This window comes from Neopelma chrysocephalum, unplaced genomic scaffold, assembly GCF_003984885.1.
Source record: "Neopelma chrysocephalum unplaced genomic scaffold, ASM398488v2 Primary Assembly neopelma1_97390, whole genome shotgun sequence".
NCBI classification, from domain to species: Eukaryota; Metazoa; Chordata; class Aves; order Passeriformes; family Pipridae; genus Neopelma; species Neopelma chrysocephalum.
Window position 1 is genome coordinate 1,194,670 of NW_020926031.1, and position 23,068 is coordinate 1,217,737.

General features: G+C 42.5%; 1 protein-coding gene across 6 annotated transcripts in view; it reads left to right on the top strand.

Moving 5' to 3' along the window:
- Window positions 1-22,540, top strand: part of BTRC (beta-transducin repeat containing E3 ubiquitin protein ligase) — a 121,897-nt gene extending 99,357 nt beyond the window's left edge. For 5 of the 6 annotated variants that reach the window (XM_027672151.1, XM_027672153.1, XM_027672152.1 and 2 more), the window contains 9 exons: window positions 2,773-2,869; window positions 3,762-3,899; window positions 4,377-4,495; window positions 6,839-7,088; window positions 7,749-7,867; window positions 11,407-11,517; window positions 12,124-12,202; window positions 15,476-15,669; window positions 16,698-22,540. In XM_027672151.1, the coding sequence (XP_027527952.1) occupies window positions 2,773-2,869; window positions 3,762-3,899; window positions 4,377-4,495; window positions 6,839-7,088; window positions 7,749-7,867; window positions 11,407-11,517; window positions 12,124-12,202; window positions 15,476-15,637 (1,075 nt within the window). In that variant the 3' untranslated portion in view covers window positions 15,638-15,669; window positions 16,698-22,540. Of the gene's footprint in view, window positions 1-2,772; window positions 2,870-3,761; window positions 3,900-4,376; window positions 4,496-6,838; window positions 7,089-7,748; window positions 7,868-11,406; window positions 11,518-12,123; window positions 12,203-13,298; window positions 13,344-15,475; window positions 15,670-16,697 lie in introns of those variants that run through there. The other variant, XM_027672156.1, reaches the window with a different exon arrangement.
- The last annotated feature ends 528 nt before the right edge of the window (window positions 22,541-23,068 follow it).

Consider the following 23,068-nt stretch of genomic DNA (forward strand, 5'->3'; position numbering starts at 1 on the left):
CCAGATGTTTGTCTTGACTTGTTCTTAAAAACCTTCACTGATGGAAATTCCCGAGCCATTGCTTGGAAGAGGAATTACACAGTATTTATTATTGTTGGGTATTTCTCCATTTTGTCTGGAATATTATGAATTTAATCTTGGCCTCCAAAGTGCCTGTAGTTTCTCCTAACTTTATCATTGGCCAGGTAATAAATACACTCCCTGTTCCATTCTTTGTCATTAATGAAAATGCTCAATAATGACACATCTAGGACAGATTCCATGCAAGATCCTAGTTGCCGTCCTGTTTGACAGTGCACCGTCGGGAAACTCTGCTTTCTGGCCATCTGTGTGTCTACCCTTGAGCTCTTCCAAGATGATACTTCTCTTGCTCAGTCTTAAGAGTAGCCTGTAAGAAGAAATTAGGTCAATTTGACATGGTATATTCAGTGTTGCCTGCTCTTTGTCACGTTGTCATCATCTAGGCACTCATCTGACTGAGTATGTGCTCTAGAATGGCTAAACAGTCAAAGTTATTTGAGTCAGACAATCCACCATTTCCTTGGTGGACCTTATTCCCTTTTTTAAAATCCAAGAGCTACATTTGTCTTTTTCCTGTTCTGTGGAGCTTTACCTATTCTCTACATCTTGTCATAGATCATAGATGATAGTTCTCAAGTTGCTCCCTCCACACTCCACACTTTATGCTTGTGTTTATTTTACACTCCATTAGCACCAAGTGCTAATCATACAGACACAACATTTCTAAAAAACAATTGCAAAATTTTGCTTCTCCTCTCAAGGACAGTCTCCCCATTACTGCACCTCTTCTTCAAGTTTACACTGGGTTCTAGAGGTTGCTTTGATGCAACAGGAGCAAACTGTGCTCAAGTCTTTCCTCTGGTTAGCTTTAGAAGATAGAACTGCGTGGTTAAGAGAGGCAAGACATATCCAATGCAATTGCATCTCTGCCATGTAGAGCTTTATAGCTCGTAATCAATGCTAACGCTGTGCACGGCACAAGGAGATGACAAACTGGGCAGTTCAGAAAGATAAATGACTGATGTTATTTGCTTACAGGTCCTCAGTTTGCACAGGGGCTGCCTGATTTCAGCACTTGCAGCTCATGGTTTACAACAGAAACCCCCCTTTCTGCAGCATGGCATCCTTCACTGACAGCTTGTCAGGGAGCAGGAAGGGTTACACAGATTTAGAGAAATGTAAAACAGAAGCCCAAAATCTGGGCACAGTTGTGTCCATCTGATTGAATTGGCTGGTCATCAAAACCTGCAAACAATAGTTCCTTTTATCCCAGAGCTACATCACAACAGCTACTGGGATGCCGTGGAAATTCCAAACAGTCCTTTAGCTGAACAGTAAACAACTGACTCTACATGCAGCAAGGCAAGACTTTGTGTTACATTAGCTAGTAAAGTTAGAAACAATAGACAGGTTTTTAGGCATATAGGCTTGTACACAGATTGTTGCAGACCTGCCCCAGGTCTTCCAGGATGTGTCCTAGGTATTCTGTGTACCTCCAAAGCGTTTTTCCTCTCCCTGAGCCAGTAATTTTAATTTTCATGAATGCACTTCCAGGCTGGATCACAGTAAATAGACAACCATCTATAGTTGGTACTTTGTCTACATCTATGTGTTTGTTCCCATCTAAGTGTTTGCTGGTCGCTGTATTTGAAGAATTAGATGATTGCTCTGTCCAAAGTGGAAAGCACCTTTCTCTCAAGTTGTACGTAGAGTACTTTATTTAAAACAGTATCAAAAGTTCTTTTTTTGAGCATTTGTCATTTGGTTTGTTCAGACCTATAGTTTACTACTGCCTTACAGCCTAAAAATTTAGTTCACTGTTGTGATCTCTCTAGTTCAAGTACATCAGGGCAGCTAATGTACAGTCTCTCAAATTAGTTTTGAGGTGTACTGTATGGAAAGGACAGGAAAGGAGTGTGCAAGGAAGTACTGAACAATTAATTATGCCGTAATGGAGTAAGGGAGGGAGAAGCGGAGAGCTCGCCCAGTGTAAACTCTGTGCCTCTGATGCCAGGATTACACTCAGAGGCATTTGTGCCTCTCTCCATTTTGTGAGGCATGTTGCCAGGCAGAACAGCAGTTAGTACGCCCATGGTGGGATTTACAAGCTTCCACACCGTGTTTGGTGGCTTCCTAACTTCAGGATGAGGAATTAAAGTTTTTTACACAGCAGGTAGTGATTGCCGTTTACAGATTTTTTTGGTAGCAAAACTCTAGCTTGGGATATGAGTATTCCAAATCAGTGTTGAAATGAGGGAGGCACCACAAATGAAGTGTTGCTTACCAAAACACATTAGTAGCAGTAAAATGTCCAGGTACCCAAAGTGATACTGTTCCTGCTAATGCAGATAAAAGCTAACCTTGAATGCATAGTGAGTTTGAGTGTTCCTTGGCTTCTTTCATTTACTTTCTATGCTTTATTTCAAAGGTGACTTCTGATATGTGTATGTGTATTGCAGGCATGAGCCATTCTCAACTCTTACTGAGCTGAATGGGCCCATGTCCCTAATAGAGAATGTATTTTCCTTGCCTGAGTGACTAGACACAGATGTTTTCGGGGTATTTCAATGTTAAAATGCAACACTGACATGTTGCAGGGCAAACAAACAAAGAACCAGCCCATCTTACTGAGTAAATTAAGTTTAAATATGAATCTGTGCTTCCCAACAGTTGTTACCCATTTGTAAAATACCTTTCTCCAAAATGCTGAAACATGATTCATGTTCAGTGGAAGTGTTCTTTGTCTTTCAGGGGGCAATATCTATTTAAAAATAAACCTCCTGATGGAACTGCTCCACCCAACTCCTTCTACAGAGCACTTTATCCCAAAATTATACAGGACATAGAGGTAAGAAACAGCTTCCAGATGTGGTGGTGGTTTGCTGTTGTCTTTTTGGTTTTGTTTTTTTCAAATGTCCCTGATTCATTCATGATGCTGAAATTCTGGGAATATTCCGTTCTAATGAAATATGTCTTTAAATCTGATGTGTCTTTGTTTGTCTGGAGTTTGTAGATCTGGGATAACTATATAAGGTCCCAGGCTTTGCTGCTCCTTCAGACAGAGGATGAATTGGATTGTTCAGTGAGCTGTTTGCAGGTGGAGTCTCTACACCTTGCACATCAGATGTCACAGCAGCACCATAATGTCTTAGTTTTCTCTGTTCCACAGTACTTTGCTCCACCCAGTGCAGATGAGACCTAATAAGCTGCTATGGAAAGATATCAAGAACTGAGCCAAGGAGAAAGTGCGTTGCCTAAGACTGCAATCCTAAGAGTCAGGGAAACAGGAAGCAACTGAGCATGGTTGCCTTACTTTTAGTATGAGCAAAATGACGTGTTCTGGTTATTTCCTAATGGCAAAAGCAGTGCTCAGGCACTGTTATGACGAGTTTGTACAAGCACTTACAGCTCAACTGAGACATTCTCTTCAGTTGTTTAGCTGTTGAGTCACAGGGGGTTAAAGGCTGGAGACAGAAAGAAGCATCTAAGTTCCATTTTCCTCACCATTCCAGATAACATAGACCAGTTTAGCCACAAGATGTTTTCCAGGTATTTGTCTGTTTAATTGGTTTTATTACGTGTGTTGCTTCTTCTAGAAAGCAGTTATGTCATTGTATGGGTCTGGTTGCAGGAAAAAGAGTGAAGAAAAGTGTCTGCTGTCTTCTCTACCAAACAAAAAAAAGAGGAAATAGTTCTGTGCTTTTTTTTTACATCTCATTTTTCTCCTGTCTCTCCTCAAGACAATAGAGTCAAACTGGCGGTGTGGAAGGCACAGTTTACAGAGGATCCACTGCCGAAGCGAGACAAGCAAAGGGGTTTATTGTTTACAGTATGATGATCAGAAGATAGTGAGTGGCCTACGAGACAATACTATCAAGGTGAGAATGCTCCATAGTGGCATACTAGTGGTATGTGGTACCTATGCCATAAATAAGAGTGTCCTAATTTCAGTGACACCTACCCAATCTCTTGTTAGTAATCTAGCCTTCCCCTTCCCCCACCTCACACCTGCACAGCATGTATGCCTTTTTTATCTGGCTAGAGAGACCCTGTTTGCAGACAGACCGACTTTGCTAGCAGAGTTTTTGTCCATCAGTAATTACAGACTATGTAATTACTAGGCCCTGTATCCTGATGAGAAGGGTAAAACTAATATTCATAGTAAAGCCAGTAATATCAAAGATATTAATCTGTTGCAGCAAAGAGCCTGTAGAAGACTCTACAGGTGCCACTAAAGGTGTTCTAAGTGCACTATTGATGGTGTGTTGTAGTAAAAAACAGATTAGTTAAACCAGTAAGTGCTGAAAGATGAAAACCTTACTGAGCTGTGTGGTTTTGAATGTTTGCTGTCTTAGATCTGGGATAAGAATACATTGGAATGCAAGCGAATTCTCACCGGCCACACGGGTTCTGTCCTGTGCCTCCAGTATGATGAACGGGTGATCATTACTGGATCTTCAGACTCAACAGTCAGGTGTGTGCTTGTGATTTGGAGCTTTCTGTTTGCCTCTAAGATTTTAGCTTTGCAAAATGCTGAAATGATCTCTTCTTAAATGTGTGCTGTTCAATCAGTTCCATGAAGTAGTTCAACATATTTGTTGAGCAATGTGCTGTCCTTGTTTATCAGATGGCCATGCAAATCGCTCTCAAGGAGAAATGAGAATCTAAGCAAAGGCCAGTCAAGGTCAAGCTGACTTAGGAAGGCCATCTGGCATTTCACCAAGGTTTTGCATGTTTTGACACTCCCTGAGAGTGTTATAAATTCTCCCTGAGAATAGCTTTTTAAGAGCTGAAGTTTTCAAAGCGGGTGTGAAGGTTTCATCATCCATTCCCACTTAATTTTAACAAAATATATATGCCTAGATCTCCTATGACTTTAATTATATTTCACCATGATGTTTCTTTTCATTCAGTCTTTCTAACCTTGCTTTCCTTCCAGTCTCCAGCAAAAGGCTGGACACCTCAGGGTAGCACTTGTAGTGCATATCGTGCACATTTGAAGACCACTAGTCATCAGACAGAATCCCAGAGAATGTAAGACCTGTCGTATAAATACAGGCACATATGAGTTAGTGAATTGCGATATGAACTTGGATGTGAAGGGGCAGGTCTGTCTTCTCCATGTCGTTATATATTCCCTCTTTGTCAGAGTGCAAACAATGCCCATTCAGTGAACCTGGAAACCAGAAAGCTGTGTTGGTGGCCTTTTCTGAAGCTATTAGCATGTGTTCCTTATGGCTGCAAACTCCTCGTGGTTATCACCTTGCTTGTGTGTACACTACTGCTGTTAATCTAATAATTTAATTACTGATGTACTGCGTGCAGTGTTGTGGTGCTGCTAAGTTTTGGGGTCCTGTCATTAGTAGGGATCCAGAATTTCGGCAACATTGCCAAAAGAGACACCTGGAGATGGTGTAGGATGATGTGGGAACTGCGCCGGGCCAAACAGATCGCAAAAGGAGAGGCGGATTTCTGTAACAAGTGCTATCATCTTCCATATCAGGCCAGGCAGGCCAAATTGCAGGCTGGCTACTTGCCCAGAAATACTTTGTTTCCCTTTGTATCTATAAATGTTAGTGCAGACCCCAGAGGCACATAGGATGCATCGCTTTTATCCTTGTGTCTCCTCAGGAAGAGGGGCTTCATCCAATAGACAGTACAGATGGGCTCTTAATGCTTCTGGGATCTCAGGGATGCGCTTGTCCAAAAAAGTCAGTGGGTCTCCAGCTCCTGTTCAGTTTGGCAACCCTGTCTGCAAACTGTTCGTATGTTAATGGCTCAGGTCTTTAGCTTTTTCTCCTTTGCATTTTGTAATTGGAATGTAGTTTTCTTTCTCATTTATAGTCCATAAGTTGATGCACTTCAGACTCCCTAAGTTAGAAAATAAGACATTAGAAGTCTTTCCCACATCTTGCCTTTTCTTACTGCTTGCCTTATTGGCAGAGGAAATTTTTAACTTCTGCAGTGTCTGATGTGCCTGATGATACAGCCATTTTCTGCTCTCATATAGTGTATTTGGGATACAGGTGTGATAGTGCCAAAAGAAATTTCTTTATGGAGGGTAGAAGTTTGCCAACAGAATAGCCCAAAAGAAACATTTTAAGGGCTTAAAATTTCATTTCAAGTCCTAGAAGTTCTGTATGAAGATTTTATCTAACATGCATCTTAAATTATCATTCAGTTGAAACAGTTGGTTCCAATAACATAAAGTTGACGTAAATGCTGTGTCTTAATTTGGGTATTCATCACATTCCTGGAATGTTGCTGTGTACCAGATGCACCTTAGGATAAATGCAAGTCATGGTGCAACTTGTGGCAATTACTCGTATTTGTTTGAAAAGCATTGTCTTTTCTGCTTCTGTATAAATTATCCCTTGAGCTGATAATCCTGTGAGAGTGGTCAAAAATTAAACCTGTCACTGAACTTGCTTCTCCACATTGACTGGAAATGAAGCGTATGGTAGGCTGACACAACCAGGAAACATCAGCCTTTAAGGCCATCAGTCTTCTACCTTTCCTCACCTCTAAATTCCCTTAATTAAAGAATGCTCTTTTCCTGGGTGGGTTATTTTTATGGTGTTAGCTGCATTGCAGGGTTTTTGGCTTCTGGACTGCCTCAATGTATGCATAATCAACAGGTTTATATAATACATTTTTTAATGAACTATTTAATAGATGTAGGTATAACCTGTGGTGTTTGCTTCTCTAATATCACTAGAGAGTCAATTACCTCTCCCCATCCCTCTCTTGCTCTGCAGAAAATGCACTGTGCAGGTTTTTAACTCTCTTTTCTCTGGTTTGAAATCTGAAACTGCAGAGTGTGGGACGTGAATGCAGGCGAGATGCTGAACACACTGATCCACCACTGCGAGGCCGTGCTGCACCTCCGCTTCAATAACGGCATGATGGTGACATGTTCCAAAGACCGTTCCATCGCCGTGTGGGACATGGCTTCACCAACGGACATCACCCTGAGGAGGGTGCTAGTAGGGCACCGAGCTGCCGTCAACGTAGTGGACTTTGATGACAAGTACATTGTATCAGCATCAGGTGACAGAACTATAAAGGTGAGGTGTTTTAGAGGCTTATTTACAGCACTGGGGTATTTTTTAATGAAGAACAGTGACCAGACATGGAAGATGGTCCTTGGCCATTATTACCCAGATTTTCCTTTAGAAGCAGTATTCTTCCTGCTGCTCATTTCCACTTGTCCCTCCTCTCTTGAGCTTGCACAACTTGTTTACAGAGCTGTATGGCAAATCAGATCCAGGTACAGATGCAGTTGAAAAAGAAATTTTTTTCTGTGTTCTTTTTCGACTTGACCACTTCCATAATCTGTTTCAGCATCAGTCATTCAATAGTTGTCAGAGGGCAGCATGGGCGCAAAAGTGAAGGTGAGTGGATAGGAGTCACTTAAGCGTTACTGCTGTGATCCCAATCTGCAGTATTAAATGTCAGGAAAATGAAGATCATGTGTAGACTAAATCATAGCCAAAGAGTGCTAATTCTGGTGTGGCAAAAATCATCTGTGTACAGTGACTCAAGCTGCTAACAATTGCAGACTATAATCACAAGTCATCAGAGGGGTGATTTTCCCAGTCTTAATGGTAGCCTCTTCAATTAAGAACATCCTGGATGCATCTATAAATCATACAGACACCATCTTTTGTTAGTCTCTTCTTAATAATTTTGTCTCTGTGTGGTTCCCTCCTCCCTTCCTGTCACAGGTATGGAACACTAGTACCTGCGAATTTGTGCGCACCTTAAATGGCCACAAACGAGGCATTGCATGTCTGCAGTACAGAGACAGGCTAGTAGTGAGCGGCTCTTCAGATAATACTATCAGGTGAGAGACACACTCCCCATCACAGAGTTATGTGCAAGCACGTTGTCTCTGATTCACTGGGATGTGCAGAGGTTAGGCAACTGAAGTGCTCTGTACCCTTGTCAACTTTGAATTATGCTTTCTTTGGTATAGAACATTGGGAACTACTGGAAAGAGATATTAGAAGCCTGTTTTACTGTGTTGTCTTTCATCCTCAGCATCTCAAGAGTCCCATACTAATCAACAAGTTGCATTGCTCTGACAATTCTGGTGTATGAAAGAGCTGGCAAGTACCACTTTCTGTGATGTCCTCTTGTGATATTTTAATTGGGCTATGTGTCTAGTTAAAGGGGTCAGATTTGCAGTAAGAGGCATTTAATCCTCTGCAGAAATCCTCCTGGGCTCTCGCCAAACTCTTCTTATGGTACTTGGCACCTGGTTAAGTTTGGAACAGCTGGTTTAGAGCATGAAGTTCAGTTTGCTGCCTTTTGCACTTCTCCAGCTGCCCTGGTTGCAATCTGAGATTTAACTCTTTCTGGTATCATGAGCCAGGATTTCTCCCTACATCCTGCAGCTGCTGGTAGAGGGATGTCTCATGAATTTTGGGGTACATGGAACAAGCTTGAATAATAGTTTACGCGATGCAGGAAAATGCCTCTGTCATGGAAATGGGACAAAGAGCAACCTCCCTTTTGTCCTTGTCATCTCTTTAAATAATTGTCTGCCTTCTGATAAAACTTGAAAGCTGGACAGTATGAGCAAAAACCTTTCATATGTCAGTAATAATTTCTTCTCAGTGAGAATGATTTATGCTATTGCTATTGCAAGCCTGTGGACTTGGCTTGCAACACACTGCCTCTCCCTACTTTGCATTCTGTAGGAAAATGGTGGTCCTTTGGTTGACATCACAGGTCATTGTGCCAGATTTTAGTATAGGGCTGTCTGAGAGCATGACCAGAAGAGCTGGAACTTCCATCTCTTAATCACGGGAAAAAGGTATTATAGGCATTGTGTAAGAGCAACACCACTTACGCGTGGTGAGAACTGCTCTTCAAATAGAAAAAATAACCCTCTGCAGTTGTACTGTGAAACTTGGTCTCAGAAGTAGAGCAAGAAATAGTTAAATACTGCAGCAGTTAAGGAAGGATCTAAAATATGACTTGCAATGCTAATAAAAATAAATGTCAAGATAGTGATAATGCTAAAGAGGAATACTGTTACTTTTATGCTTACATTGGACAAAATCCCTAGTTGACAGATAAATTGTGCTAGAATTTCAGGAATGTCGGCAGTGAATCTTAATGGAAGTCAAGTTTAGCAGCAGTGTGGGCAAAGCAAAGGACTTACCTGGTCACACACTTTTCTCCTAACCATTAGCAAAGGGCACAAGTCAGTGGAAGGGTGATAAAGAAAGGGCAGGTTTCTGAGTCATCATTGTGGGTGGCTTTGTGATTTCTATGTTTGATTTGAATTCACTGTGAAGTGCCAGATTTTGTGTATTGGCCTTTAGGAGAGGCTGATACAGAACTTAAAAGTTCATCGTTCCTCAGTTGCAGGGAAACTTTTTTGCCAAAAGATGACTGTGATTTCTAGTTTTGCAACTGCAAACGTAAGGACATGTGAAGTAGCTGAGAAATCAGTGTCTTTCTTCTGTAGGGAGACTCCACATACAAAAATGATTTGGGTTTTGTTTTAGGCCAGAAATTTCACCAGTGTAAGAGGACACAACTACATAGACATCACTATCATTGTGCTGATTTCCACCTGGTAGGAAGTGGTCCATCAAGTTTAATCCAAGCATCTAGGGCCGAAGTTCCTAATTGCTACAGACAAGCGTTGTGTAGGAAAAAAAGGAACCAGAAAATTTAGGGCAAGAAAATAGAATCAGACGTTTAACATCTCGTGTTAATTTTTAAATGAGTGGTTGGTTTGTATGTGTGTATTCTAGTTCCACTGTGTGCACACATGGGGATCTGATGCTGGTCTGTTTAGACTACAGCATTCTCTTTAAGAGATGGGGATTCAGGCTCACCTGCCTTCTGTACATCTTTCAGCTCTGCCAGGACTTCAAGTGAATTAAAGGCTGGGATAATTGAAGACATCGCTCTACTTCTAGAAATTCTCCCAAAATTGTAGGAAGGAAGAGTGGTAGTGTTTTTGACTGCATAAAATTTTTTTAGTTGGTTCTCAAGCCTTAAGATTAGTTCTTTTACTATTTGTTCCTTTGACTATTTAAAGAAGTAGACATTTGAGAAGCTTATCAAATCTGGGTGTTACCCTTGGCACCAACTGTGCTAGGAAACTCTGCTCTTAATAGCAGTTATCCCCTTTGTACATGAAGGCCCATTCCCCATGTGACTGGGGACATGATCACCTCTTCTAATCCCATTCAGATTCAGGTAAAACCTCAAACTGGGACCTGAAAAAGGCCTGAATTAGTGTGATGCAACCTCCCAGAGCTGCTGGCAATCTCAGGATTGATGGCAAGGAATGGAAACACATGGCACAAAAGTTCCTGGCACAAGATTGCTCTTCAAACCTTTCTGCACCAGTTAATCTCTGGCATTGTCCATCCTTGAGAGACTTAATGCTCTCTGACCAGCCAGAGTGCCTTTGGCTGACCTTTGCCATGAAGTTGCTTGCTCTGACCTTGACTGGTGTGCTGTACTCATGTGAAACCATTGGGGTCTTCACAGATTCCTGAGAGATCAACTTCACAGAATCACCTTGTGCTCCTCGTTGGCTTCACATATGTGCATGGACAAATCCTTTCCCAGTTCTACAGTTACAAAAGAGTTCTGTTCATTCCTCTGTTGTCCAAAGTTGAGAGGAACTTGTTGTAGGAAGACAGGTGCAATCACTGTCCACCAACCTTGGGTACATATCACCTGGATCTGGATTATTCCCTGGGGGACCTCAGGAGTAATATATGTGGGGGTGATTTATCTTTGTCTCTCAAGCATAAGGTGACCAGATTACAGAGTAAACATACCTTCAGTGGGAAAAATGACAAATTAAAAGGGCTTGTTTATTCTTGTACCTTTCACCACTGTATTGATGACTTCATTTGTCCGATGGTAGTCTCCAAATCAGAAATAGGCGTGTGGGGGAACAGAAAGGGATACATGCCCTGTGAAGGTGATATTATCAATTGAAACAAGGTGCCAGGGGGATTGGTAAGTCTCCTTCTCTTAACATCTTAAAATCATGGCAAGACACTGTCATGAAAAATGAACCCTAGTAAAATAAAGTGAGGCTCACTGTGAAGATAACTGGGAGATACCTTGTGTTACTACAGCACTAGATAATAGGCACAACTGGTCTCTGACTCACTTCCCATGTGATACTGTAACATCACAGGGTCATGTTGAAAAGCATGCATCCACTTAACAGGAAAAGGAGTTATGAATGTAGTTTGTTTCTTCTATGTTGTTTCTTCTTTGTTGTTTCATCATAATCTTTATTTCCAAGTTTCCATTAACTACAAGCAAAGGCCGAATGTTCAGTTACAATGATAAGGTATTAAAAAATTCTGATTGCTTCTTTGTGCTTTCTTCCAGGCTGTGGGATATCGAGTGTGGGGCATGTTTACGAGTACTGGAAGGCCATGAAGAGTTGGTGAGATGCATACGCTTTGATAACAAGAGGATAGTCAGTGGGGCATATGATGGGTGAGGTTATCAGTGCAGTCAGTGCTTTGCATCTTCCTGTTTGTCTCAGTGTCTCCCGTCCCACTTTGCTGCATCTTTCCTATAAATATTAGATTCTCTGTCTGTCATACTAAGAGGACCTTTTCATGGGCAGTAAATCAGGACCATGCTACAAAGCATAGCTTTTGTTCTTCTTTTGAAACAAGTCCATGTGATTTGATGTATGTGGTCCAGTTCTTTTGGTTGTAAGAATATCTGACCGACTCAACCTGAAACCTCTTCTAGCTCAACCACTCATAAGAACCATCTTTCCCATCTGTGATTATGTCTGCTGGACCATTTGCTGTTACAGACTAGTTGTCTGCACGCCCATTTTTCTGTTAGTTATTACCACCTGCTTTTTATGTTTTACTTTGTTGACAGCTTATTTTTTTCTCCCATTAAGCTCTATAAGCTTTACAAAGGGGAAATTCAAGAACCAAGTCTGAAGAGCAGAAGAATTGCTTTAATTTTCCTTAAACTGGTGTATTAGCTGAGTTGTACTAACAGTTACGTTTTTTTTTTGTGAGTACTTGCTCTTTTCTCTTTAACAGAGCCATGGTATTTGTCTATTTTTTCAACTACTAGGAAAATTAAAGTATGGGATCTTGTGGCTGCTTTGGACCCCCGTGCTCCAGCAGGGACCCTCTGCTTGCGAACCCTTGTGGTAAGAGCTTTTGGTAGGGGTGTTGGAAAAAGTGTCCTTGATCAGGGCTATCCTAAGCCATGAAAACTCAAGTAATTTAGCCCCAGTCTGCAGGATCTAGAAATAATTCCTAAGAGTATGGCTTTTTTTGGACATCCAGCTTTTTTTAATGTTGCAAGCTATAACGCATTAAAAGTTAGGACTTCTGGAGTTTTCACTCACTTTTTAGCAGTTTTATTCTGTGATTTGAAGTTAATAACTAAATCCATTTTGAGAATGTCCTTCTTGGAATCCATGTGCCAGTGGGTTTACTTTACCCTGTGTGTACCTGATAATGTAGTAGTAAGTTGTCTGAATTGTTAACATGAAGTTTCTTGAAGAAAAGTACTACATTCCAAATCTGAAGAGCAGGAACAAATACACCCTTGTGATTGATTTTAACTGGCTTTTGGGTGTTAAAGGAAAAGGCAGGTAAGGACTGGAACAGTGAAATTGCCTTAGCCTTAAACAGCAACTACTATTTTCGTACTGTCCACTAGTTTTTAGTACAGGTCTGATGATGGTGTGGTTAAAATGCCATTGTGTGAGTGTTAACAGCATTCACAGTCATGTTTAACAATGGCTCTGCAGTGGTCTTACAGTAATGTGGGAAAGATGTGAAAAAATGACAGTACAGTCAAGGCCATGGGATGGTTCCTGTAAGTGTTCCTCCACCACATTTAACCCAAAAAACAGGCACTGTTGCTGAGGATAAAGGAAGATTTCAACCAGTACCAAATTCTCCTTGAAAAAGAAGTACTAAATGTTTCTATTTCTTAAGTAGACAGTGTTATTTGGGCAGTGTTTGGGTTGGTATGGTAGACCTTTTCCTGCTGTGGCACATGAGTGTAGTCTGCTCTAAACCAGGATCATACCAAGGCTGTCTGATTCTCTAAAAGTGTCTCTCACCCACTGAGCTGTGCTGGCTGACCTTCTGCACACTCATCCACCACCTGAATTGCTACTGTTGCTATAGATTTTGCTGAAATATTTACTTCACATTTGATGCAGGCTGTGAGGGTTACTGGGACTCAGCTCACAGGCAGTAGATCATTAAGCCATGCTAACTCTTTTCCAGTCATGTATTTGGACCTCAGCTGCAGAGTAAAAGTCCTTGAGTGCCTTGGATGCCTGCAGGTACTATGTTGAAACACCTTCATGTTAGCCAAATAGAACTGCAAATAGTATCATGGCTGAAATCCAGAAATCCCCTTTGTCATTGGCCACCCAGTTCCAAACTATGGAAGAACTCAGTGCCCATGAGCACATATCCTGAGAGTCTAAGACTTCAGCTTGGGATTAGTAGTGTTCCTGCTCCAACCTGAGACAAATGTGTGCCAACTAACCTGTAGACTTAATTTAACTGGTGTGATTTCCCCTGCATTTTCCAGCAGTGGACAGCTGAAGTGCCCCAGCTAATTATATTATAAATCAGAAGTGGTGGGAAGGAAACGCTGCAGGAATCTCAACACGTGGATACTCATAAATCCCTGTTTGATAGCAATGGAGGGGGCGAAAGAGGAGTGGGGAGCAGAGGAAGTTGTTGTGGTGCTTTTAGACTTTTATGACTACAGGGTGTCCTTATACCCGCTTGCCCGTGGTTTGTTTTTTTTCCTCTTTCCTCGTCCTCCAAAATTAAACCTGGCTGCACAATGAACATCATGAGTCTCCTGCTGCTTGTGTTCAATTTTCAAACAGTAGGAGGAAAGTGCACAGATAACAAATGTTCGCTGCATGCCAGGTCCCTTCCAGTTTTGTCTTCCGTTAGCTGGAATGGTGGCTGCATGAATTTGACAGATGCTTTCCATGCGCAGAATAAACACACAGTTCAGCTTTCCTTACGACCTAGACAGTCCAGGTAGGGCAGCCCTACTTAGCCCACAGTGAAAGGGATCACAAAGGGAGTTTTGGAAACGGGTTTTGAAAGTCTCTCTCTCTCTCTCTCTCTCTCTCTCTCTCACTGTCTCTATAAGCAGTCCATCAGCGGATCTGACTGTTGCAGTGATACTTTTTAGCAAGAACTTCTTTACTGCTACAACACAGACTCTGGAAAAACACTTCTTTTTAGAGTAGCTGGGAAGATAGAAACTCATAAGGTGTTTATAAGACAAATTTGAGTTACAGTTAGAAGATCAGAAAGATTCCATTGATTAGAAATGTTTAAAAATTTATCTTAAAACTAGAATCACACTGTGTGTGATTATTTTCAGATAATTTTAATTCAAAGATTTAGAAATTCACTTTTAAGCAGCTGTTGCACTTTGCAAACCGAGCTGTATTTTTGTAGTCCTGTGCTATAAGACAAAGGGTTCCCATTTAGTAACTAACAATTCTCTTTCACCTAAATGTTTGAGAAACCTGTGGTTTTAGTATTAAAGTATTTTAAGACAAGTTTTTTCCCTGACCCTCAGCCCCTTTCAATGTGTAAGCATTAAAGAGAAGCGTGTATTGATGGAAGAGATAGGGCTCACCCTGGTTGCACAGTTTCTGTTCCCTGCTGACCAAGGAGTAGGCCACTAGTCTTGCAGCAGCGTAAGCACCAAGAGAAAATAAGTAACACAAAATGGAAAGCATAGTGGATTTGCTATGTGATATCCAAGATCTTTCCATTGCCTCCTGTTAATTATGATCTGAACTCTTGCCAAATCGTCATGCTATTTCCACTCAGCCTTGGAGCAGAATGCAAACTGCCTATAAAGAATGCCCTTTCTAGTTCATATTTTTAGAACTGCTTAAGAGGAATTATTACTGTGTCACTGGACTTTACAGCAGGCTCCTTAGTGTCCTCCAGTGTTAAGCTCTTTCCTCTTCAGCAGTGGCAATGGTGCCAAGTTGTGAATGCAAAGTTGTCATCTCTTCCTCTGTAACCTAGTGCATCTGGGAATGCTGTAATTTCAGGAATGAGTTTTGCCGTGGAAAAAGGAAGACAGTGCACCTGTCAGTCCTGCCAGACAGAATTGTGTGGTGGAGAGAGTTTGGTTTGTTTTGCACAGTGTGTATCCAATATTAGGATTTAAGGAGTAGCAGGACAACTGTAATATAAACTTCCTGCAAGCCAAGCACTCAGATATGGCAAACACTTTTCACTGAGAGAGCGTAATTTATGCTCTGTGATCATGATGCACAGTGTGTTATGTGGGGTTTACTGAGAAATTAATGTAATACTAGAATCAAGCCCGAGTTCATATTCCCTCCGTCATCCCAGGTGCCAGCTAGTTTGCAAGGTAACATGCTGTGTCTCCCACTTGCATTTAGGAGCATTCTGGAAGAGTCTTTCGACTTCAGTTTGACGAGTTCCAGATTGTCAGCAGCTCACATGATGACACCATCCTCATCTGGGATTTTCTGAATGACCCAGCTGCCCAAGCAGAATCCACTCGTTCCCCGTCCAGAACATACACCTACATCTCCAGATAAATAACACTACACTGTACCTCACACTCGCACAGGTAAAAAAAAAAATTAAAAAATAAAAGGAGGCTCAAAGGAGACACTGGATGTAGCACGAGCATGCTGCTTGAATAATTGTCTGGGTCTATCAGTATTTCTTATCTTGGTTGTACAGTAATTACAGTGTCCTGTAAAAGGACAGGAGTGGTTTTGATACCTTAGAATAGGAACTTTATTTTAGGATTTGTGGCATGTGGCACCTATGACTTCCCCCAAAGAACTCCTCCTCCTCTGTCCATCATCATCAATTATTAGATCAGCTATCACTGCTGTCCAGAAGGAAGAAGGGTTTCTGCAGAGCGAGTAGAGCAGCTGCTGCCTAACAAGGGGATGCAGATGGCCTGACCCTGGGCAGTTGTCACCAAGCAGGAGAGTTTTGCCAAGAAGCGTCAGCTTTATTCTCTCCCTCTGAAGTGGTGACCATTCTCCTCACACTGCAGCAAGCTGATTCAAGATTACAGTTTGGCTAGGGGAGGAGACAGTGAGGAACAAGCCCAGGCAAATTTAATCAAGATGCATCAACATGCAGAATAATTTACTGATAGGGCCTAGCCCTCGTTCTCCCTCACACAGCAGAGCTGTTAAATTGTTCATATCAGAGCCTGGCTGGTTTGCTCATCACCTTACCCTTTTGTCTTGGCAAGCACAGTGTGGGGAGGACATAATGTTTCATAGGTTTGGGTCAGTTGTAGAGTAAATTTGATATATATGAGTGAAGTGGGATAGCATGATTGCTTGCTTGGGTGGGTACGTGCACAATTACTGTTAATAGCTTGAGAAAAATGGCAGAAGAACTAACAGGCTTCTGCAGAGGTGTTTCCACAGTGACATTTTCCCATGAAAATGCTCTGTCATGGGGCACATCCTGGATCCTGTTTGATTGGTAACTGTACAGTGGTGCTCCAGACCTGTCAGATCAGCTTTCTTGATTTTCTCAAACACTCTGGTCAATCGGATGTTCTTTTAAATCATTAAAAGATTTAGTACGAATGGGGTTTGTTTGGTTTGTTCTGTTTTTCGTTCCCAGGACTCATTTAAGCTGCAGTATTTAAATGCCAGGACAAAAGAACTATCCACGTAACCAATACTTGCTGAAGAGAGAGGCTCTCAGACTTGTTTCTGGAACAAAGTTGGCATGCGGTTGATCTCAGACAGGGTCTACTCAGCGTGGCTGACTGCTAAAGTGCTGCTATATCAGAAGATGACTTTTATCTTTCATGAACAGTTAACATTTTTAAACCTTCCCATCCCTCTCCTCCCTGATCCCCCTCTTCATGTTCACTCCGCTTCCCTTTACCCTGTTTGGTTCCCCTCCAAACCCAGTCACAGATGTCCTATGAATATATTTAAGATGTTGCCAGAATGTGTTGCTTTGCTGTTAAGCAGAAGACTTATAGCCACAGCGCGTCCTGCTGAGAGTCACTTCAGGGTGGGTGAGAGGGTGGGTGGGGAGGAGGCTGCTACTCTCAGACTGAAATCAATATCCATTGCTAGGCCTTTGAAAAAGCATTCAGCTCTGAAGAGCAACAGAAACAAAACAGCCAGACTATCACCCTCCCCCCCCAAACCCAGCTTCCCTGTGGCTTTTGGCTGTTCTGACTGCAGACTTATTTTTTTGTGGAGAGAGGACCCTTGAAATTTGACTATTATGAGCCAAACCAATCTCTTTCCTCTCCTGCCTGCTATGCTAACCCTTTGGAAGCTGGATGTGTATTGTAGTCTCCCTTAACATCTGCTCGTTCGGGGAATGCTAATCAATGAAAAGTTAAACTCTATTCTGCCAAAGTCCCAAGCATGATGGGCTGGGGCTGAGATCCTGTTCACCCCTGCCCCAGATGAAATGTTGGCCCAGGACAGTATTTCACTAGCAAAGAGATTGTGTGTACCATCTTCCTCCTGCTATTCTCCCTGAAGACAGTATGTTGCTGATGACTTATGAATTATTCTGTAAATTGGAGAAAGTTTGAGGCTGTGGTGAGAAGGAAAGCTGGACATTGCTCTTTTCTTTCCATTCCTTCTCCCCTCAAAAAGGCTGTAGCTGGATGCTGGAAGACGGAGCTGCTAAAAACCTTGTGAAGCTCTCCAGAGCCATCCTAGAGTGGAGACACTACACAAACACTCTGGCCATTACAATAAGACTTTGCCTCACTTGAATGAGCAAATGCACAGTCCTCTGGAGATGGCAGATCGGTAAATGAGTGTGGCCATGAGGACAATCATTGCATTTAGCAGTGACTCGAGGCCAGTTCTGCAGCATTTCTGGGGCTAGCCTTGCTAGAAGGCATTTGGAAGGAGAGCCTGTGGTGTGCTTGTCTAACCTGCATGCATGCTGCACTGTGATTTAGGGACATGGGCTGATTAGTCCTTTTGCTGATAGCTGTGATGAATCTTTGCTTTCTAGCTGAGACTTTTGCAAAATCTAATTGTTTAGAAGATAAAAATAGTCCCGAAGAGAAGGGACATGAGAAACAATTCTGCATGTCTCTGAACTAGACAGAGGTCCAAGGGAAAACAGCTGTCTTCACAGAGCTGGAAGGAATTGCAGCAGGCCTGCATTTAGATCGGGAAAGACTGTGTAAATCTGCCCCTGGCCATTCCAGTTTTGTGCCCAGATCTCCTGTACGTCTGAAATAACCTCCGCTGCCTTAGTAGGGAGTTGCTCCAATGCCCTTTATCTCTGAGCTGAAGGGCTTTAAACAGACTTTGTTAACACCCTCTGAACTTGGGAGATGGGATTTTTTTTTTTTAAGCTATTCCCATCAGTTTCACTTAGCTGGGGAAGCAGTTGCATTGTCTCTAATTGCTTGGGATGCGCATTTTCCACCAATGAAATTTAGCAAGGAGCTGGGCCAGGAGTCCCCAAAGAGCAGTCCAGAGAACTTGAATAATTTTGGTGACAGCTAAGACAGACAAGAAGGTGATGGAGTTATGAAGGAAGGAAAAGCTGGTGCTTGGGGAATACCTAGAGCAGTTTCTAAGGCATGTGGGCAGCAGTGTTGAGCACTCAGTTCCCTGTATTTTCATTGAGCCTAGAGACTACATCAGCTCTAAAGAGCATCAAAGCCTGTGATGACACTCCTGTTTTCTGTTTGAACTACTGCTGTGAGAGTCAAACAGGTTAACAAGTCTGTTCAGGTAACACTGGCAGAGTGACTTACCTCTGCAGAGTCATAAAAGTTCTGAGTCACAATGATAAGTTCATCCACAACTAATTTTGGCACTACTTTTTAAGCCCGGGAAGGCTGTTTGGGCTTTCAGATAGCTCCACATATCATAAATACTGCAGTCCCAAAGCCAAAATAGCAAGGGAGCAGAGAGAATCAAAGTTTACACCCCAAACTTTGCTGAGTTCAAGTTCTGAGTCTTAATGCTATTTGAACACTCTCCCTCTAAGTTCAGGTATTACCAGGTCTGCAGCATGGTTGCATGTCAGCAGGGCTTTATATGACCTTGGCTGTAGATTTAATAATTATTTTCCTCAGTTTGGTTATCCTCTGTCTTTTACATTTGGGTTATTGTAGAAAACAATGATCTGTTCCTCCAGCCACTGAAAGCTGCAGAACTTCCTAATATTTTAATTGTGTCTTTGTGGCCAACATGTACAAGGATGCATTTTATTTTGCTAGTTAAGAGAATTTGGGAGAACTGGAAGACTGGCTGACCAAACAGAGACAACACCATTGCAGATTGTCCTTGGTTGTCATAGCCCTGCTGCTCCATGCTGCTATTCTCTTGGGTCTTCAAGTGGTACCGTAGTTTGTACTCTGCTGTATAGAGCTTTTTAAGGTACATTTAGCAAGCAACTGCCGAAATCCATTTTTGGCACATGGTAAGAAAGGTGTTTTACCCTCAAGGAGGGACTGTGTGGGAGTACTTCATACAGAACCCCAGAGGGGCGAGGATTTCTATCCCACTCCCCGAGTTGTAAAAATTTTCTCATGGCTTAAGAAGGAAACTGAAGTTAACTGATCTAACTTGAACTTGAAACTGCCACAGCCTGACATTTGGTGGTGTTTATTGTGCACCCCGGGAGGAGCAATTTGGTAAGTAGATCTTCCAATGTCAGAAGAATGTGGCTTTTTCAAACTTCCTCCCCTTCCCTTAGGATATGTGTGCATGTGTGTGTGAGTGTGCAAGAGTACACGTGAGAGAGAGGTTTCAGCATGAACTGGATGGATAATCCCTCAGCCAGATTGGAGTAATTGCAGAGTTTATAATGAAAATAACTAGAATATGCCTGCTGAAAGGAGATTAAAAAGGGCTGGAAGTGTCTGTGGGCTTTAAGTGTTGCACATCGCTTTGAAATGAAATACCTCTGCTGCGTAGAGATCGGCACTTCTCCCACAAGTTGGAAGCTCACATGAGCCTTTCACCTTGAACCATGGGATGGAAAGTACTGGAGGTGTGGGACATTCAGAGCAGGACAATCTGTTATGGCCACACCATCTCCTGCTTGTGAATCCTTTGCAGTAGGGCACAGTGTTGCTGCGAATATTTCTCGTCCTTGGAGGAATACAGCTTGCTTTCAAATATGCAAATAGAAAATGGCATGAAGGAATTTGCAGTGAGATAACTCCTACAGCTGTCTCCTCTGGAGCAGCTCCCTCTGTTCCCTGTTAACATTCAAGGACAGACACATCCGCTGTTGGAATGGAAGAATTCAGATGACAAGTTGAGAAGTCTGTGTTCATCAGAAACATTGAAATGCTTTACACTTGTTTCTAAACTGGAAGCTGACTTGGACCACCATGCTCTACCTACCCACCACCTGCTCCTGCTCCAAAGGATCCTTTTTTCTTTTTCTTCATTTTTTTTGAACACTGAAAAAGCTGGAGAGTATCATGTGCGTTTCTCCGCTCCCAGGTATGTGTATCTGCCCCTTCCACATGTTCCTTCCTCAGTCTGAGCAGAGCTCCAGGCTTGCTTCTGAGTTTTCTGGCATCCTGGCTCCAATGGGAAGCACATCTCCAGATTGGGCTCTTGCCTGACTTCCTTTAACAACATTTTAGATTTGCCTTTTATGGCTGATTATTCCTAAATTCACTGGGGAGGAGCAATATTTGCGTTTGATAAATTGCAAATACTAGCAGCTCTTCGTAGCTGGAGAAGTGGATAAGAAGAACAGCCAGCCTTCTTACTGCAGGCTTGCTCTTAGTTGTGGGAGAAAAAGGAGATGACCCAAGTGGTGGAAAACTAGGGGGAATGTGGGGATAGATGGATATCTACAAAAGTGGGGACAGTGCTGAAAACAGATCTTTTAGCTTGTGCAGTTGAAAGACTTGGAAGAATAGAGGTTTTCTATGAGAACATCAGAAATCATCAGGAGGTGATCAAGTAAGACCTCCTATTGTTGAACTTGTCAGCTGATGCCCCTTTTAGGATGCACTGGAGGCATGAGGAGAAAGAAATGGTCTAACCTGCACTTGCCAAGAGAAGAATGAGCTTTGCCAGGGTCTCCAAGTGGCATGCATGATGCATCTGACATGCTGAGCTTTGCCCTACTGTTCCCCCCAAAACGATAAGCATCAGCTTCCCAGAAGGAGGGGGGAAACAGCAAGTGACCCAGCTGTCCTCAGAGGTGGTCTCCATATGAAATCCTTCTGTCCTACTGGCAAATCCCTACTGGATTGATTGGCATGAGGGAGTCACAGTCTTTCTGCCCTCACTTTTAATTCAGAGACTCACAGAAGCAGCAGGTCCCTTGGGTGTGTTCGTTCTCCACACCCCAGCAGTGGGTTGAGAGGCACTGCTGCCTGCTGAGGCTGAGTGTTTGGCTTCCCCTCCTTTGCCCCCTTGCCCCCTTTTTTTTTTTAATGAGGTATAGCCAAACTACCAGCAAATCTCCAAAGCATCTCTCTCAGGTGGAGCCTTGGCACACTGCCAGAAACTTTTCCCATTACTTAGTGCTTGTTCCCAAAGACCATTGGGATTCCACATTTTTTGTCCAGCAGATATCCCATGGGAGTTGGCAACACCGGTTAATCCTTAGTGATATTAAACCGATACTTTCAAAATCAGAGGGTTACTGATGTACACGGATGTGCAACAAGCCCTTTAGATGTTATAGCCAGCTCCTAAATAAGTTCCTTTTTTTAATAGCCTATCACCCTAGAAGATATCCTGATTTCTGCTCAAGCAGGAGCCAAGTGCAGCTGTGGCCAGAAAATCAACATGAAATACCAGTCTTGGTCACAGAGCAGCTCTGCTCATACCTGCACAATGAATTTGTTGCCTTCACAGGCAAAGTGTTTTAACCTGCTGGCACTTAAGCACTGGTTTACATCTGAGCAAAACTCCACATGCAGGAGGCAGGCCAACCTGTCCTGGGCTGCTTGCAGTGGCTTTTACAAGGAGCTAGCTGTGAGAATTTTTGGGCACTTCAATGTGAAAATATGGAGCTGCTTTCGAGTGTAGAACTTTGCTTTCAGCTACTTTGTCTATACCACGTGAGACATTGCAGGGCTCAGCCTAGCCACAGTTTTAGCATGGCAGAAGAATAATGTGACCTCAGCAAAGTGTATTGTCCCCTTTCTCCCCATCATCTTACATCACTGTGTTTAGGAGAGTTGCCTGCCTGCTGGGCCAGCCTGTGCTGCATCATTCCTGCCTGCTCAGGCTGAGGTGGGTGTGGAAGTGGGAGAGGTGAGAAAGAACATGGTTTCTCCAGAGTTTTCTGTTTGTTACTCTGCTATATTTGTTATCTGGATTCTTAAGTAATGAGTGCTTTGAATTTTGTGATTATGTTACGGTGATGTGTAGTTAATGTACTAATGTTCACTTGAGCTAGGATCATGGTAACAGTGTGGTTTGTTTTTTTTTTTAACTGTTCAGAAAATAACTTAAATACAACTACAAAGATTAAGCTGTGAATCTCTCCTGTTTTCCTTTGGGGGGGAAGGACACCGTCGAAATATCAATCCTGTATCTTTCTCAAGCCCCGTGTGTGTGAGTCACACTTCGGCTACGCGTGCACTATACACAACATTTGCAGTGTGAACCTCTGGAAGTGCTGGGGCCGAAGGGTGGACAGCTTTGTCCCGAGGCTGGGGTAGATGCAGCTTCACAGGACACGGAGTCTGCAGTAACCAGTCCCACCTCAGAGCTGCTGCTCATGGATGAGTGCAACATAAAAGACTGCTCTGGCAGTCAGGAAAAAAAAACACTTATTCCTAAAACCACAGCATACTTTTTAATTAACAAACTCTCCATTCATAGCTAATGGCCTCTGGCTGGGACAAATGAGTCCACCCTGTAAGCCAGAGAGTGGATGTAACTGATAGAGAAGAGCTGGAGCCATCCTGTCTATTAAAAAGTGTGGGGGGGAAAGCTATAAAGACTTTGTGTTTTTCTGGGTACTGTTGCAAGATCCTGGTAGCAGAAGCACAAATTTGTTTTATA